Source organism: Canis aureus, chromosome 14, assembly GCF_053574225.1.
Source record: "Canis aureus isolate CA01 chromosome 14, VMU_Caureus_v.1.0, whole genome shotgun sequence".
In the NCBI taxonomy this organism is placed as follows: Eukaryota; Metazoa; Chordata; class Mammalia; order Carnivora; family Canidae; genus Canis; species Canis aureus.
The window spans coordinates 38938380-38955562 of NC_135624.1; the positions used below are offsets into that span (position 1 = coordinate 38938380).

Genomic DNA, 17183 nt, shown 5'->3' on the forward strand with positions numbered 1-17183 from the left:
GCCAGGCCGAGTCAGCCTCGGGGAGCCCCATGGTCCCCACGAGGCCAGGGTAGGAGGGAGCCAGACCTCAGGAGGTGGGAGCAGGCCTCTGAGGGGGCTGTGGGGTGCTCCCCCCCCCCCCCGGCCCCCTAACCTCCAGCTGCGACGCCAAGGAGAGGAGGGAGCAGCTGAGGCTGCCTGGAGAGAGCTCTGTGGGGGGGGCCGTGACCCCGCGATCTCAGAGGAGCGAGGTCTGCCCCCAGTTCCCGCCCAGCTCAGGGGACAGGTGGGCTCTGTCTCCAGCTCGGGTGGTGGGAGCCTCCCCCTGCACCCGGGGGGCCCTGAGGCACCCAGCTTGGATGTTGGGATTTCCAGCTCAGGGCCTCGGGCCGGGGCCTCGGGTGCCGTCCTGGGCATGGACCCCAGCACTGCCCGCGGCTCTTCCCTCCTACTGCTGGGGATTATGGAGGCGACAGCCGGGAAGCAGGGAGGGACAGACCCGGGTCCTGGACCCAGGTCTGCACCGGCTCACCTACCACAGAGACCCCTCCTCCAGAGGAAGGGGTTGTTCCAGAAAAATCGCAACCCCTCCACCGCCAAACACAGCAGCCGGTGGGTGTCACACACTCACTCCTGAGCGTGGATGAGCGTGAGAACCAGGGGCTGCTGACCGTGGAGGACGAGAGCCCTCCCTCCTGTGCCGAGTGACCCCCGGCGGCCAGATGCGGGGCCAGGACAGCAGGTAGGGCTCTGTGGGAGCTTCCCAGCCCCAAAACCCACCCCTAGCGCCCACTGGCCCTCAGCTCGGCATTCCAGTTGCCACGCGCTTCCTGGCACCCAGGCGGCTCCCAGGTGCCCCCTCCACCTCGGGCAGCTCTGGGTCCCCGGTGAGCCCCAGGCCTGCGCTGAGCGAGGTCGGGGAGAGGCTGCGGCACGGAGCCTGGCTGCGGTCGGGGCCCAGGACGTGGATGCTGGCAATGCTGAGCACCAGGCCTCCAGGCCCAGCAGGCAGCCCGGTGAGGGCCTGGCAGCGCCAGCACCCTGTGAGCAAGCTGTGGACCCCCTCGGTCTCCAGCAGGGAGGCCTTGGGCCGACGTGTCCTGGGGTCGGAGGAGCCGCTGACGTGGGGTTCCGGGTGGGGCTGGTGGCAGAGACAGTGCTGGCCCCGCAGTGCCCAGTGCTCGCTGTGACCCTGGCTGGGACGTTCCTCTCCGGGCTCAGTTTCCTCATCTGGAGCATGGGCACGGGCTCCCTGCCTCCCGGGAGGGCCTCCCTCCAGGGCCCCCAGCGTGGAGGACGGGGCACTCAGTCCAGAGCCAGCTGACCAAGGCCTGGAGCTTGGCTTGCAGGACTTCTCTGCTGGGGTGGGCAGGTCGGAGGCCGGATTCCATCACACCCTGTTCAGGGGCCGTGGCCGCGGGCCAGGGTGGGGCCTGCTGCCTGGAAGCCTCGGGCCCCTCTCCCCCAGCCTGCCCCTGCCCCTACGGCCGTCTACAAAGGGCTCGGGAAGCTTGGCTCTCAGCAGAAGGCATGTGGAGGCCATCCCAGAGTCCAGCTCAGAGGAGGCCATCAGAGACCTAAGTCAGAACCCACCCCCCCGCCCCCAGGAAGGGCAGGAGCGGAACGAGCCAGGCAAGAGCAGGGTCAGAGTGTTCTGGCCCCGAGGATGAGAAGGGGCTCTGTCTGCGGGCCGCTGGTGGGCCTGGCTTCGTTGCCCGAGGTCTTTGCGCTTGGTTGTCCCATCCACAGTATGGGGCCGTGAGCCCCGCCGCCCCCGGGCATTCCTGGGGTGGGGACTTTGGGAAGGTCGGAGCTGCCTCCAGGGGGGTTTTGATCCTACGGCCCCCCCCTCCCGCGGGGGCACCTGCACCTGCTGCTCGTCCCCTCCTGCACCGGATGGTCAGAGCACAGCCTCTCCGTACGGGAGGTGCCGCGGGTCCGGGCACCAGCCACGCACCCCCGTCTCACTTGTAATCACGGGACCCCAAGCCCTGTCTTTCAGAGGCGCAGAGCCCCTGTCCCCGTCTGTCTGCTCAAGTGACATGTGTGATCCCCACGTTCCCCTTCGGTCCTGGCTCTCTCTGGGGCCCGGGGGGTGGGGCCCGGGGTGTGGGGGAGGGGGTGGGAGCCTCTGTGGGATCCCCTAGGACCTAAAAAGACCTCTGTCCCTGTTTCTGGGGAATCCCTTGCAGGGTGAGGAGGGGCCAGGGGAGAAGCAGCACCCCCACCGTCCCTCTGAGTTTTGGCTGGACACGGACTGTGCCCCCGGGATGGTCAGCATCCGCTGTCAGATGGCCACGTCCACGAGAAGCCCGTGGCAGACGGTGCTGTTCACGCGGCGCCGTGTGGCCTCGAACCCTCCCTGCGGTGCCCCGGGGGGCCGTCACCCATCCATCTGGGGGAACCTGGCCCGCCCGCCCTCCTGGGCAGAGCTGATGTCTCCGCTGCCCTTGCCCTGGCCTGGCCAGCCCCGGCCTCTGGTCCTCTTGCGGCGACCTGCCCACTAAGCGCCAGGCCCGTCGGCCAGGTCCTGTGTGAAGGCGCTGGGGCTGGCGCCAAGGATGTGGTTGTGGCCTGAGCCCCGGGAGCTCTTGTGCATGCTGACCATGTTGCTGCTATTGGGCTCGTACCCGGCTCCGTGCCGGCGGAAGAGGCCGCGGACGGTGGCCTGGAAGCCGCTGGTGACAAAGCAGTAGACGATGGGGTCCATGCAGCTGTTGAGGCTGCTGAGGGTCACGGCCACATGGTAGGCCACGAGGCTGGCGTGGTGCGGCACATCCGGCCACAGCGCCACGGCCACCTGGCGGGCGTGGAAGGGCGTGAAGCAGACGAGGAAGATGACGAGCACGGTGAGCAGCAGCTGCATGGCCCGCACGCGGCGCTGGCGACCCTGGCGCAGCAGCCCCGGACGTGACAGGGCGCACACGATGCGGCCCGTGAACACGCTGATGACCAGCAGCGGCAGCAGGAACTCCAGGACGGTGAGTGCGAGGACGCGGCAGCAAGGCCCGCTGCCCGCCGCCACGCCCAGCACCGACAGGGTCACGGCCCCCGCCGCCATCCACACGAAGGCGCACGTGGCCCTGGCGCAGGCGGGCTGGCGCCAGCGGCGGGAGCCATCGGGCTGCACGATGGCCAGGTAGCGGTCCACGCAGATGCAGGTGAGGAAGAGGACGGAGCAGTGCATGTTCAGGAAGTAGCCGAAGATGTGCGGGAAGGCGCATCGCAGGCAGCCGCGCGTGCCGTAGAAGACGGCGAAGCGCGTGGGCAGGGACAGCCCCACCAGCAGGTCGGTCACCACCAGGTTGATGGTGTAGATGACCGATGGCGTCTTGGCCTGGGTGCGGCAGCAGAAGACGTACAGCGCCAGCCCATTGAGCACCAGCCCCGCCAGGAAGATGACGCCGTGCACGGCCATCAGCGCCAGCCACAGCCCCGGGAAGGCGGCGTGCAGCTCCTCGTCCAGCCGGGCGAACTGCTGGAACAGGGGATTCTCCGGCTCGCTGCTGTTGGCCGCCGCCGTGGCGTTGGGGACCGCTGGGGCCCAGGACCCCACGGGAGACGCAGAGGACATGACGGCGGCCGGCACGCGGCGTGGGCCTGGAAGGAAGGAGACGGGTCACCTCTGGGTGTCAGAGCTGGGCCTGCTTACCTGCTCACCGAGTCCCCAGCATTCCCATCATTGGGACTTTGGGGCCCTAAAATGCCTGCCCTCTGCCCTCTGCCCTCCGCGGGACCTCCCCCTTGCACTTGCCGGGGTGGAGCTTCAGCAGAGTGTGAGTGTCCTGAGCCCTGCTCCTCACTCCTCAGTGTAGCAGGAAGTAAAGCCTGGGGGGTCTTTGGCTCAGGGCGTGACCCCGGGGTCCCGGGATCGAGTCCTGTGTTGGGCCCCCCGCGGGGAGCCTGCTTCTCCCTCTGCCTATGTCTCTGCCTCTCTCTGTGTCTCTCATGAATAAATAGATAAAATCTTAAAAAAAGGGAAAAGGCCCTTGCTGTGCAGCCCCGGCCCAGGACTGCCGGGGAGGACGAAGGGGGTGGCACAGGTAAGCTGTAGAGACATGTCTGTTTGGAGACTCCAAGGGGTTCCTCCCATACTTGCTGTGCAGCCTCAGGCAAGTCGCTTAACCTCTCTGGGCTCCGTCCTAACCTGTATGGCAGGGGTTGGGAGCCGCCAGGAGGATCAGCCGAGCCCAGCAGCGCCGGAGAAACCCCAGTGTGAGCTCCTGAGGGATCAACTGGGGTCGTGATGGCCCCCCTTGGCCGCCCCCACCCCCACGCGTCAGACCCCGTCCTCCAGGCCAGCCATCTGTCCTCGCCTCCTCTGAGGCTGGTGGCGGGTCAGTGTCCGGCCCGGGGTCCAAGCGCCGCCCCGCCCCCCTGCCCTCCTGGAGCCCCGAGCCCCTGCCCTGCAGCAGTGGGGCGGGTGTGAGTTAAATAAACGCTGCGCTCCCTGCGGCGCAAGGCCCGCCCCCCCTGTTTATGTTCCTGCGCCGCGTGTTTAACTTGCCGAGATTTATCTCTATTTATACGTGAAGGGTTAACAGGCCCCCTGCCCCCACCCCGGCCTGGCTGATGCTCCAAATAAGGACATTTCTGACTTTTTCAGGAGAAAGGAGCTGACTTTGGGGAGAAGCGGGGAGGAAGGGTGCCTAGCGGGTCATCCTGGCCGCAGTGTGCCCTCCCCCCACCTGCCAGGGGAAAGGAAGACCCCCCACCCCAGCCCCGTGACCTGTGGCCCGTGGCCGTGGGCCGTCGCTGTGAGCAGGCCGGACACTGCCCATGGCCCCCCCAGCTGCCGCCTGGCCTCGGGGAGCAGGCTCACTGTGGCAGCTCCGCCCCGGGACTGGGGATCCTGAGTTCTCCTGGGGTGAGGGGGGGCACCAAGTGGGCAGCCTAGGGGGGAGGCGCAGCGGAGGAGTCCTTGCTGCCTGAGGCTCGGGCTCCCGCCTGGCCTGGAGGAGGCGCGGGCTGGGGGGTCAGACGGTGCCTCTGCCCTTGGGCTCAGAGACGTCAGCACCTGCTGAGGCCATCGGCTCTGCCTCTGGGCCCCCAGCTGCCCAGGCCCTGGGCCACACCCGTTCCATGGGGGCCCTGGGCTCAGCCCCCCGCCCCATCCTTCTGGGCCAGGCTGTGCTCTGTGTGGACCCGAACACGCGGGGCCGCTGGCCGTGTGTGTGGATGCTGCCTCGGGCAGACGGGGAGGCCCGAGGGGTGTCCGGGCGGGGAGAGATCTTCCGGAGGCTGAGCAGGAGCCGGAGGCCGCCAGGCTGGGAATCCGGAGGCTCGGGCCGTGGGGGGCCCCAGGATTGCTCCCGCGGAGGCGATGGATGCCTCCCAGCCTGTCTCTCTACCGCGAGAAAATAAATGAGCCTTGGCAAAGCCTGGAGGAGCGCTGGGCGCTGGCTCCAGGGACGCACGGCGAGCAGTGTTCTGGATTCCCTTCCACATGCTTTTTGGTTTTCCAATGTGTCTGCAGTAGGTTCGACTCAGTGTCACAGGGAGAGACAAATAATAAACATTACAGAACGTTTCCTCTGGGAGACAGTCCCAGGATGACGCCGGCCCCGGGGATCCTGCCCTTCCAGGAAACTCTCCCGGCCAGCCTCACACGCTGGTCAGCGGCCGGCTCAAGGTGCCCGAGGGTCCAGGCCAGGGCTGCCAGGGTGCTCGGCCCGGGGGTGGGGGTGGGCAGGCTGCTCAGGACGCCCCTGGGCCTGACAGGTGAGGAGAGATGGACGTGTCTGCGCAGTCTGAACCCTGATCCCAAACAAAGCTGAGCCCTGATCCCAGTAATATGAGGAACCTTGATCCTGCTGTACAGGATCCTGCCCGGATCCAGATCGGACTCTGAGCTCTGTTCTTGGTCACTCACTGAGCCCTGATCCCAGTCACACTCTGAGCCCTGACCTGGTCACACTCTGAGCCCTGACCCTGGTCACTCTCTGAGCCCTGACCCTGGTCACACCCTGAGCCCTGACCCTGGTCACTCTCTGAGCCCTGATCCCAGTCACACTCTGAGCCCTGACCCTGGTCACAACCTGAGCCCTGACCCTGGTCACTCTCTGAGCCCTGACCCTGGTCACAGCCTGAGCCCTCATCCATCCCTGACTTTCTTTTTTTTTTTTTTTTTTAAAAAAGATTTATTTATTTATTTATGATAGACATAGAGAGAGAGAGAGAGAAAGAGGCAGAGACACAGGAGGAGGGAGAAACAGGCTCCATGCACCGGGAGCCCAACGTGGGACTCGATCCCGGGACTCCAGGATCGCGCCTTGGGCCAAAGGCAGGCGCCAAACCACTGCGCCACCCAGGGATCCCCCATCCCTGACTTTCTACATGCACCATCTCGTCTCTTGTTCTCTCTTTGAGTCTGGCTGTCTCTGTCTCTGCCTCTGTTAGACCCCCCGCCCCCAGCACAGCCCACCCCCCTGCCTCACCTCTATGTGCCATTCTTATGTAACGATCCCTCTCCAGAGCATCTGTTCACTCTGCTTTGAACAATGAGGAGCTCAACTGTAGGACTCTTGACCCCATGTTTGGTCTGTGGAGGCGGGTCCCCCGGGCAGTGGCCTGCTGATGGTCTCCTGATCCTGCCCCATGGCACCTGGCCCACCCCTCTCTGGGGCAGGGAGGAGCTGGGCTGGGAGCTTCTGGGCCGAGGAGCCCCCTCTCCCCCTTCCCCCACACGGCCTCAGGAAGGACTTACACTCTCTGGGCTTCAGTTTCCCGTTGGCCTCCCCACGACTCCTTGACACCTCACTGAGGTGGCTTCCCCTGACAACCCCCGAATCTGTTCTGGTCAAGGATGTGACCCTCAGCCAAGCATCCCGCTCCACCTGACACATGGCCAGCACCCCTGTGCTCCTGCCACCCAGGCCTGCGGCTCCCCCTCGCCTCTCCCTGCCCGCTCTCCCACGGTGCCCACACAGGGCCCCCACCCTGCCTGCCGGCCAGGGCCTGTGCATGCTCCCACAGGAAGATGGGAGTCAGGGCAGTGGGGGGTGTCCCAGTGGGCGGTGGCCAGAGCCGTCGTGTCATGGGAGCGTTTGCACAGTAGCCGTGGCCAGCAGAGGTTGGTCCCGTGCACCACCCGCCACTCTGGGGTTGCAGATGAGCCTCTCTGAGCAGAGCCTTCCTCCCGCTGATTCTGAGCGGATTCCCCGTGCCGGGTAACCGGGTAACCGTCCCGGGCCTCCTGCGCTCACTCTCAGGGCAACCGAAGCTCCGGGAGGGACAGGTCAGGACTCGAACCTGGGTCTGCCTGGGGCGAGACCACAGCCAGCCCCCCGGTCCTCAGGGAGGACGGGGACACCCAGGCTGGCGGCCCCTTCCGGCGGCAGGCCCACGGCACCCACTCCCCACGTGCCTCGCTCTCTGCTTGGCCTCTAAATATAGCCTGGAATGAGGGGAAAGGAGAGAAGGTTCTGCTCCTCTGTGGGGACAGCCTGGCCCCGGGCCTGCCCGCCCAGGCGGAGGGCAGAGGCACAGACCTGGCCCTCGACGGGCCTGGGCGGTGAGCGAGCAGAGGCCCAGGGGCCCGGTTTCCAGTGGGGCGAGGCACGCCCGGGCCCAGCGACCTCTGGCTGTCCTCAGCCCTGCCCCGGAGTCTGTCTCCCTTCATCCGTTAAGTGGGGTCACTAGTGCCTTCCGCTGCCTGAGGGGGGAGGCGCGGCTGTCCTGGGAGCCAGTCTGACAGCGGTGGCACAGCCCTGTCCCCTCCCCCTTCCTGGCAGGTGTCCTGGGCCTGGCTGAGGTGGAGCAGACCTCAGAGCCGGGGCCAGCTGGCTGGAGCCCCGCGGGCAGAGGCCACGTCCTCGTAGTGCTTGGCACGGTGCCAGCCCGGGGCCTAGAAACTTGTAGGGCAACCGTCCTGGGCTCGCAGCCCCTGGCCTGCCCACTGCTCCACCGGCTCCGCCAACGCCCGTCAGGTGCTTCTCCGGGCGGAATAGAGGGAGGCAGGCTGCTCTCCGGGGCTCGGGGTCAGTCGGGAAGGACTCGGCAGGGTGGGCGCGGGGGCCGTCACCAGTCCTAAACCCGCTTCTTCTTAGAACAGACCCCAGTGCCCTCACCTGTAAGTGGGCCCAGGCGGGGAGTCAGGAGGCAGCGGGGCAGGGCCGGAGGGGTCCTGGTGGGCGGGGGCAGGGCCACGTGCGGACACAGGTGAGCGCTAGGAAGAGGGGGCCCCTTCGGTGGCAGGGGCTCTCTGCCGGACATTGGGCCCCCAGGTGTGAGTCCTGGTCCTGGTGGGAGGGGGTGGAGACCCGGGGCTTTCCTCCCCCTCACGGGCTCCAGCTCTGCAGGGGCCTCTCCCTCCCTGCCTCTTTCCTTCCTCCCCTCTTCCCGCTCCTGCCTGTCTTCCTCCTGCCTGTCTCACGGAAGTGGGGGGTCTCAGTGGGAGGACCCTCCCAGGCCCCCCGCATGCCTGTCTTGCCATCTGCACAGCGGGCACCTGCAGCTCCGAAGTGCTCCAGGGCTTGGACACGCCAGCCCCTTCTGGAACGTCCGTGCCAGCTGGGGGCCCTGCCTGTCTCAGGAGTGCTCCAAACGGCTCCTCCAGGGAGCAGGGCAGAGGAGGGATGGGGGCCTCCTGGGGGCCGGGGTGAGGCCCAGGCCCAGGGCGCCCTGGGGTGGGAGGAGGCCCTTGCACACCCCTGGGCAGGATGGCTCAGCCTCCCTTCCCCATTTGTGGGCTAAAGCCCTTCTGTGGCTTGTTCCTGCTCCATCCTCAGCCTTGTTCTTGGGCCCCTGCAGCACTGAGCCCCGGGGATGAGCTGCCCGGGGCTGCAGTGGCCAGTCCCCCGGGGACTTTCACCCACAGCTCTCCCCTCCCTGGGGTGGCCCACCGGTCGGAGGTGAGACTCAAGGTGCTGATGGCCGCCAGGACCAAGCGCAGAGACCAAGTCCTGAGGAGGTGGCTCTGGTGCCTGGATCCAGCCCTGCCTGAAGCTGGCATCCTGGGGCTTGTTGGTTAAATGAAACTATCCTCCCCCTCTTCGACCTACATTACTCTGAGCTGAGTTTCCATCGCTTGTGGCTGAAATAATCCTACCAATACACTCTGATCCACACAGGATCTCTTCTGTTCAGATGCCCCTTCCTTCAGGGAGCCCTCCCTGGTTGCCCCAAGTACATTTGTGGCCTCTTTTGGGCCCCTGGAGCACCGTGGCTCTGTCATTGCCTGGCCACTTGCCTGGTTTCCCTGCCCGTCCGTGAATTTCTGCAGAGGAGAGGATTGCAGAGACATTCAGAACCCTCGAGGGGATGAGCGGTGGATTCCTGAGAGCTTAGCTTGCACTCCTCCGAGAATGGGGAGCTCGCACCCGGTTAGCCTGCTGCCTGTTCAGCTGCTCGGAAGACAAAGTCTTCCTCTATTGCAGCGTGGACTGGCTCCCTGCGAGCCCAGCCCAGGGCCCCCGGCCCCTCCGCTTGGCCCCACCTGCTGACTCTTGCCGCCTGCCCCCGGGAGCAAGAGGGGAGCAAGTGGAAAGGACATCTGGCTTCCTGCTATTATCGGGACGGGGACTGAGCACATTAGGACACAGGACACAGAGACGGGGGGTTCAGCAACTAAGCTGGGGTTACCCAGCTGGGCCTCGGGGCTTGCCACCCCCACGGGTGACCCTGAAGGCAACCTTTCTCATGCAGAGAGCCCTTGGGGTGTTTCTGTGGGGGCCCCTGGGGTTCTCTCCCCTATGCCAGGCCTTCCATTTTCCAGGTGAGAACTTGATGCCTTGCGGGGGGAACAGGGTCCGATTTAGAGCCAGGCCTGACCACCCCCCCGTTGCCCCAGGGTTCCCCTGACACCTGCAGGGTGTGTTGGGTGGAGCAGATGGGCCGCCAGCTGGCATGGTGGCTGGGAGCCACAGGGCCGTGGGATCAGGGAAGGCTTCCTGGAGGAGACAGCGGACTCGCAGGTGTGGAAGCCTGGGTGAGCAGCCTGGGAGGCTGAAGCCAGGAGCCACCCTCACAGGGCCTTGAACACAGGATCCGGCCCAAGGGTGGCAGGCTCCTGGGCAGGGGTGACCTCTAGGCCTCCTTCCTGCACCACTTCCTGCCCCAGCCAGCCTTGGAGGAGGGCTCCGCCCCAGAGCACCTGGTGCAGGTGTGGCCAGAGGTGGAGGGGAGGGGGGCAGGAGGGGGAGCGTGGTGAGGGCAGTGTTTCCTTCTGACCCCAACTCCCCTGACCCCCGCAGGTGGGGAGGCCCCTCCCCCCCAGCAGGGCATCACAGGCCTCCCAGAGTTTGGCTGAGATGCTCCAGAAGAAGCCCGGTGGTCGGGGCCCTTCCCAGGAGGGACCTGAGGCCCCCGGCAGGTGGGGGGCCCTCTCTCCAGTCCTCCAGCACCCCAACAGTCTGATGGCCCTCTGTGTACCCTCTGACCTCTTGCTTTTGCCCAAGTTACTCCTCCACCTGGAAGGCTTCCCTGCCCTCCCATCTTTGGGACTTTGGGCTAGCCCTCCACAGGAAACCCTCCTGGAGGGGAGGGCGGAGGGTGGGGGCTCCTCTGGAGGGAGGGGTGGGGCTACAGGGCAGGGGTGGGGCTGCAGGGGGAGTGTGGGCCGCACTCCCATCTGCACCTCCAGCACCCGACAGCCCAGCACAGAGCCTCATCCATCTCTCTCGGGGCTGAGGGAACGTCACTGAGCCCTGCCAAGGCCTGCAGGGCGAGGCCACCTCTCACCCTGGCCTGCAGCGCCCGCCCATCCCACCCCTGGCCTGGGCCCTCGCAACCCACCTGGTGTTCTGGGCGCCAACCTAGATTCGGCTTCCAATGGTCCTCCCAGCCAGGAAGGGCTGTCCCCTCCTCCAGGGAGCCCACCCAGTTACCCTGGTGGGTCCAGCCCGTCCCTGTCACCCTGCCCCTGGTGCTGGTCAAACAGGGCTTAGCTAGAGTTGTGGAGTGGTTTCCTCACCGGAGATGCTGGGTGTCATCTCTGTCTAGCTCCGAGGCACCTGAGTCCCCACCTGAAGGGTCATCCAGGGCGCTCAGAGCCTGGCTTCTCAAAGCCTCTGTGATGCTTGCTTTCGTGCCCTGGGAATCTTCCAGAGCAGGGAGTCCTTTGCCTCTGTCCTCCCCACCCTGCTTGGTGGCCGCGCCAAGCGGCGGGGGCTGCACTCCCCTGCTTCGGCTCTCAGCTCTTTGGTCTGTGCCCCGTGCCCCACACGCATGCAAGGTCAGGAGCTGGGACCTGGGGGTCCCCTCCTTGGCCGAGGTGGGCGTGTCCTGCCATCTTGGCTCCTCCCCAGGCTGCCCTCGACCCCTGGGGACAGCAACCCTGCAGCCCGCTGCCTGCAGCCGGCCATGTAGGGCACGGGGGCAGGTGGCAGCCCGGAGCTTGGTCTGTGCAGGGTCGGGGGGAGAGGGGCAGGCATGGAGGGCAGGCCCAGTCTGTCCCTGACCGAAGTGCCAAGAGCATCTGTGGTGGCCCAGACACCTTCAGGACGCCTGAAAGCCACTCAGCAGCTTACAGATGAGGGAGCAGAGGCCCCGAGAGCTGAGCAACGTGCCCTGGGTCGCACAGCATAAAGTTGGCGGAGCTGGGAATCAAACCCAGGTCCACTGCTTCGGGCGCAGGCAGGAGAGGGACCAGGGTCGGCGGCTGGCATCTGTGGACCTGGGGCTTGGGCACCAGGGCACTGCTGGGGCGTACGTACCTGTGCGTGCCCATGCTGCTGGGGGGTGACCCTCATAGCCTCCCGAGGCCAAAATAGCCATTATTGGGGGAACCATCTGCCTGTTTATTTTTACGATTATTCTTGGTTTCACGGCATCTGCTTTAGAACATCGCCTGCTGTTTTTGGCTGGTCTGAGCCTCTCTGCTTATTCCATCCAGGGACTGCTGGGTCCCCACTGAGGTCCCCGACAGGGGCCAGCCTGGCCCTGGGTCCCCTAGCAGGTCCCAGGTGGCGGCAGCCGGAATCTAGGTTCCCATCCGGGCCTGGCTCCCTCCACCCAGCTCAGGGACAGGGGTCACTGGAGGGGGCGGGTGGAGCGCTGTCGAGAAGGGCACCTGGTCGCCATCAGGCCTGACCCTGCTCACAGGCCACCATCTGCGTGGTCTCTCTGGGAGGGGCGGCTCCAGGCTGGGCTGCGCGTGGAGGTCCCGCTGGTGCTCACAACCCTGGGGTGCCCACAGCGGCGCACCCCACCTCTGCTTCCCTGGGGGCAGATCCTCAGGCGGGCACTCGTGGCCCTTGCACCTGCTGTTCCCTCTGCCCGGCAAGTGTCTCTGCCCATGTCACCTGCTGCAGGGCCCTCGTCCCCAGCTCGCGAGGTCCTCCCTCAGGCCCCGCACTCCCCTCCAGCGAGGGAGAGCTGTGATCCCGCAGTTCAGGGCTCCCCGCCCCAGACCACTCCTCCTAGTTCCTCCTAGGCTCCCGCTGACTCCTCCCAAGATGCCCCAGTTCTGCGTTGCCGTTGAGGGTGAGGAGGTGAGGACGCTGGGGTCCAGGATGGTAGGCGGTGTGTCCGGGTCACTCGGGGGTGGGGTGGGGGTGGAGAGGCTGCGATTTGAACTGTGCCCCGTGGAGTCTCCTGCCTACCCCAGGCCACCGAAGGCTGACTGCAGCCCCCTGTGCAGACGGGGGATCGGAGCCCAGGGTCGGGGGTGGGGGGCAGCAGCTCGCCCCAGGCCCCACAGCCCTGCATCGGGGTCCAACTCGCAGGTAGGACCCTGAGCTTCGGGGGGGTCACACCTGACCTTGAAGCCCCAGTGGAGCAGGTGCAGAGGGCACAGAGGATCCCAGGCAGGGCTGGCTCCACCGTTCGGAGCTCGGGCTGGGGACGAGGTTGGGGGTGTGGGTAAGAAAGTGGCTCGGGAACAATGGGCGCAGGAGGGGCCCCAGAGGACCTGGGGAGCAGAGGTTCTGGGCAGTGGAGGAGCCGGGACCCTCAAGAGGCCCGAGGGTCAGCCTGGGCTCCGCTGGCTGCGGGGCAGCGCCCTGGTGGGGTGGGGCGGGGCGGGGCGGGGCCGGTGGGCCCTGCTGGGGCTTCCTCGTACCCCAGGGCACCTCCCGCAGGGAAGCCCTCCCAGATCGCCCAGCCAGCGGGCCACCTTCTCTGTCCGCCTTGCTTTGTCTTTCCGCTGCCCTCCCACCACCTGGCGGCTGGCGGTCATTCCCTTTCCTGTGTCTTCCCCTGCGCGTCTTCCCCTGCGGGGCTGGCGGTCCCAGGAGGGCAGGGCCTGGGCTGGCTGCATGACCTGATGGCCCCTTTGGGCCTTGGTTCCATCTTCCGTGAAGCGGGTGTGTGGAGACGCACCCCCTCACATCAGGTGCCCCGGGAGGGCCGAGAGCCGCGTGCAGGTGCTCAGAGAAACCCCCTCCCACACACACCAGGGCTCCAGGGGCAGCAGCCCCCCTACCCCCACCCCTGTTTTTGCCAAGGCTCAGAGAGGGGCGGCGACTTGCCCACGGCCACTGGGCGGGGGAGCCGTCGGAGGGGAGGGGGCACCCCGGGCGGCCCACCGGCTGGGGGTGGCCACTCGGGGGCCAGTGGGCAGGCCCAGCCGCGGCCCGAGGGCCGCAAGCTCCCCCACCACCCCTCCGGCTCTCCAGCCCCGGCGCGCCCGAGGTTGCACAGCTGCTCCTTGTCTGTCCCGCCGGCACCCTGGCCACAGGCCAGTTCCCAACCCGCCCGCCCCCCTCGGGACCCTGTTCCCGCAGCCCTTCTCCCAGGGCGCTTGCAGCGGCCCGAGCCAGGCGGGGGCAGTGCCAGCTCCCGGGCTCACGCGGGGGGCGGGGGGCCAGCCGCCCCAGGCCTCAGGTTCCCCGCGGCTGCACGAGCGGGAGCCGGGAGCCCGAGCCCTCGAGAGCCCGAGCCCTCGAAGCCGCACCCCTGCCCTGCCCCAGCCCCGGAGGCCAGCGGCCCAACGCTGCTCAGCACCGGGCCTCCCGGGGCCTGGCCTCCGCCGCCGCCCCTGTGCCTCCACAGGTGTGAAAACTGAGGCACAGCTTTGGGCGCCCGCAGCCCAGCAGCGAGATGCTGAATGAATGAGCGCGCGGATGAATGAAATCCAGGGAAGGGGGCGTGGGAGCAGCACGGGTGGGGCTCCGGGGTCAGGAGGGAGGCCCCCACAGCCCCCGGGAGTCCCCGCTCCCCTCTCTCCACCTAGCCCGGCCAGCCGCCAGCAGCCGCTCCGCCCGCGTCCTCGGTCTCGGTTTTCCCATCTGTACAATGGCTCCCTTCGGGGTGCGACCTCAAGGCCCCTCTCAGGCTCTGGCCTCCCCCCTCCCCAGGTCCGGGGGCAGGTCCTTGGCCCCTCGGCCCCTTGGCCCCCACGGCCCCTGCGCTGCCTGCCCGGCTGGGGACTGAGGACGCTCGGGCACCGTCGGGCTCTCGGGGGACTCACCGCACCTTCGCCTGCTCCGCGGCTGGAGGCAGAGGCGGCGCAGCTGAGCCGGGCGACCTCCTCGGGGCAGCTCTGCGGGCCACTCGGTCCGCGCCCGACCCGCCTTCCTGGGGCCTGACGTCAGGCCCGCGCCGGGGCTCCTTTTGGGCAAAGCGGAGGGGTGGGGGCGGGGTGGGGGCGGGGCGGGCTCCTTTCCCGGCGGCCGGCCCCCTGGAGGAGCCTGCTTCCAGGGCCCGGGGGAGGGAGCCAGGGGCAGCAGCGGGCAGCTCGCCCCCGCCCAGACGGAGGAGGAAACTGAGGCACGGGGGGGGGCAGAGCCAAAGCTGAGGGGCGCCGAGCTGGGGCTGGCTCTGGGTCCTCCTAGCACCCGGTCTGGGGGAGGATGCAGGCCAGAGTGCAGGGTGCTCCTGTGTGACATGGGAGGGGGACTGTCCCTCCCACGTCTGCCCACCGTGGCTCTGCGGGCTCGCGAACTGCTCTCTGGGTTTTCTGTGTTTGGCGTGTTCTGAGCCTGGGTGTGTCTGTGCGCCTGGGACCTGGGCCCGCACCCTAGCATCTGGCCCCCGTGGGTGCCCCTCCCGCATGTCCCTGGGGCGGATGTGGCTTCCCAGGGGCGCACGCGTGCCGGGGCGTGTTGGTGGGGCCAGCACCAGCCCGGGGCCCCTACGGGACCTGCTGTGACCCCTGCGAGCGCTACCACCTCGTGGGGACATGTGGGGTTGAGTGCATGGGAAAGACCTGGAGGTGACCAGGGCCCTCAGGATGGGGCAGCAGGTCGAAAATCTCGGTAGCCAGGCCTGATCTGGGAGTGGTGGCCGGGAGGGACGTCCCTCCCCGGGTGGCGGCCCGTGGGCAGCCTGGGCCAGTTGGGGTTTTGGGGTCAGAGGGGGGCCGCGTGCGGGGCGGGGGGGCTCAGGGTCGGCTCTGGGCTGTTCCCTCTCCCAGAGTGCCCTGTCCAGTCTCCCATCCCCGTGCTGCTCCTCACTCATGCGGGCGGGGAGGGGGCACCCAGCACCCTCCCCCAGGCACCGACTGAGCTGGTGCATGCTGGACACTGAGAACAGAGACGCTGCTGCCCGAGACCAGGCCCTGGGCCCTGAGATCTCAGTCTGGGGGGGCCACCGGGGCAGCCAACAGCCAGCTGGGGAGGGGCGCGGCCGGGAGGGCAAGGTGGGCAGAGGGCCGACAGGTCAGGGTCCCCGGACCGGAGGGCGGGGATACGCAGTGGAGCAGGTAGTGACCTGAGCCCGTCCACTCCGGGGCTTAGCTGCCCTGTGGGAACCAGAGTGGTGGACTGGGCCTGAGGGCAGTGGGGAGCCATCGAAGATTCTGGGGGAGGGTGGTTCCCGGAGCAGCTTCCCTGCTATTTCGGGGCCCAGCCCACAGGCTACCATTGCTGTCTCCTTAGAAGCCTGTGCTCTGTGTCTCGGGAGGGGAAACGGGGCCCAGGAAGGCTACGGAGTCTCTGGCCCGGGGCGGCCCGGCCCCAGGCTGGCAAGGCGGGGCACCCAGGATCTTGCCGAGGGAGTGTCCAGGCCCTGTTGTTTCTGTACAGGGCAGCCTGGAGCGGCCAGGATGTGGGCGGGGGCCGGAGGGCTGAGCCAGTGGAGGCTCGAATTTTATGAGCTAGAGCCTGCCGCTGAGTCACGGGCAGGCCGGCCAGGCACAGGCTGGTTCCCAAAGACATCCTGGGGGGACCCTCTAGAGCAAAACACACGCCCGCGGGCTGCCTGGGGAGCAGCCAGGGTGGGCTTCCGGGACCCCTCCCCCAGGGAGGCTCCTCTCTGGAGGCCCAGGGCTCCTGGGGGCAGCGGCGGGAAGGCGCTGGAGCCCATGAGGCTCAGGGGACCCCCCCATAGCCCTCAGGGGAGACCGGAACGCAGGCACAGCCTCACCCCGTCACCTCCACGGGCTGGCTCAGGCCAGGCTGTCCGTGGCTGCGGTCAGGGCACGGCTGCCCCTCCTGGGGCCCTCTCTGAGCCCGCAGGAGCCCCCCACTCTCTCAGCTGCACTGTGAACTCCTGTAGCACTGTCCCCAGGTCTCACAGCGACCCTCGCCATGCGCAGTTTGTTCTGCCACAGGGATCAGAGTCTGCCATTCCGAGCGATTCAGCCACAAATAGCAGCCGAGCCACTGAGCGGGGGCTGGGGGGCAGGCAGGGGACACTCAGTGACAGCCAGGCAGGTCCCGTCACCGTGCTGGTGCCTGCAGCTCCAGACCTCATTCATCGTCCCGAGTGGCCCTTGTCTTGGTGTCACTCGAGGGTGTAAACAGTGCTGGGGCCCTGGCAGCTTGTCCTGCAGGCTGCCTGGGGTGAGTTGCCAGGGTGGGGGCCGCAGGCCAGCGCTGCAGGAGAACCCGAGCTGCTGGGAGCACGGGGGGTGTCCCTGGAGATCACCTGGGGAAGACAGGAACAGGAGCTGAGGGGCTCCTAAGGGGTCATTGGCCACCTGTCCCTTCCATGTTCTGGACCTGCTGGTGGGGGGCAAGTCACCCACAGTGAGGGCAGGGTGGGTGGGGCCTTTCTCCCTCTCTGGGAAAGGTGGCCTTGAGGGAGGAGCGTCCAAGGCGGGGGTGTTGGAGGCTGGGAAGGGGGAGGCCCCTGAGCGGCCCTGGCTTTGAGCCTGGCTGGACCAGTCGCTTATAGGGGCCAGGGACCATGGCCCTTCGTGTATTCCCAGAAAGTGGGGACAACACAGCCGGTGGAAGGCCCTGGGCCAGGTGCCCCTTCTCTCAGGAAGCACCTGGTCCTGTGTCACAGGGATGCTCATCTCCAGCATCCCCAGCATCTCCAGTATCCCCAGCATCCCCAGCATCCCCGGCAACACCAGTATCCCCAGCATCCCCGGCAAC

At 67.4% G+C, this 17183-nt stretch overlaps 1 protein-coding gene across 2 annotated transcripts; it reads right to left on the reverse strand.

Moving 5' to 3' along the window:
- Positions 1–2084: 2084 nt before the first annotated feature.
- Positions 2085–14431, reverse strand: GPR20 (G protein-coupled receptor 20). 2 transcript variants are annotated; one of them, XM_077847443.1, is made up of 2 exons: positions 14335–14431; positions 2085–3579 (listed from the first exon to the last, which is right to left on the reverse strand). In XM_077847443.1, exon 2 carries the CDS (start codon positions 3551–3553, stop codon positions 2483–2485), a length of 1071 nt encoding a protein of 356 aa, XP_077703569.1. In that variant the 5' UTR covers positions 3554–3579; positions 14335–14431; the 3' UTR covers positions 2085–2482. The 2 variants fall into 2 exon arrangements, with proteins under 2 accessions (XP_077703569.1, XP_077703570.1); XM_077847444.1 differs by having other exon boundaries at positions 14330–14408.
- Positions 14432–17183: the final 2752 nt, after the last annotated feature.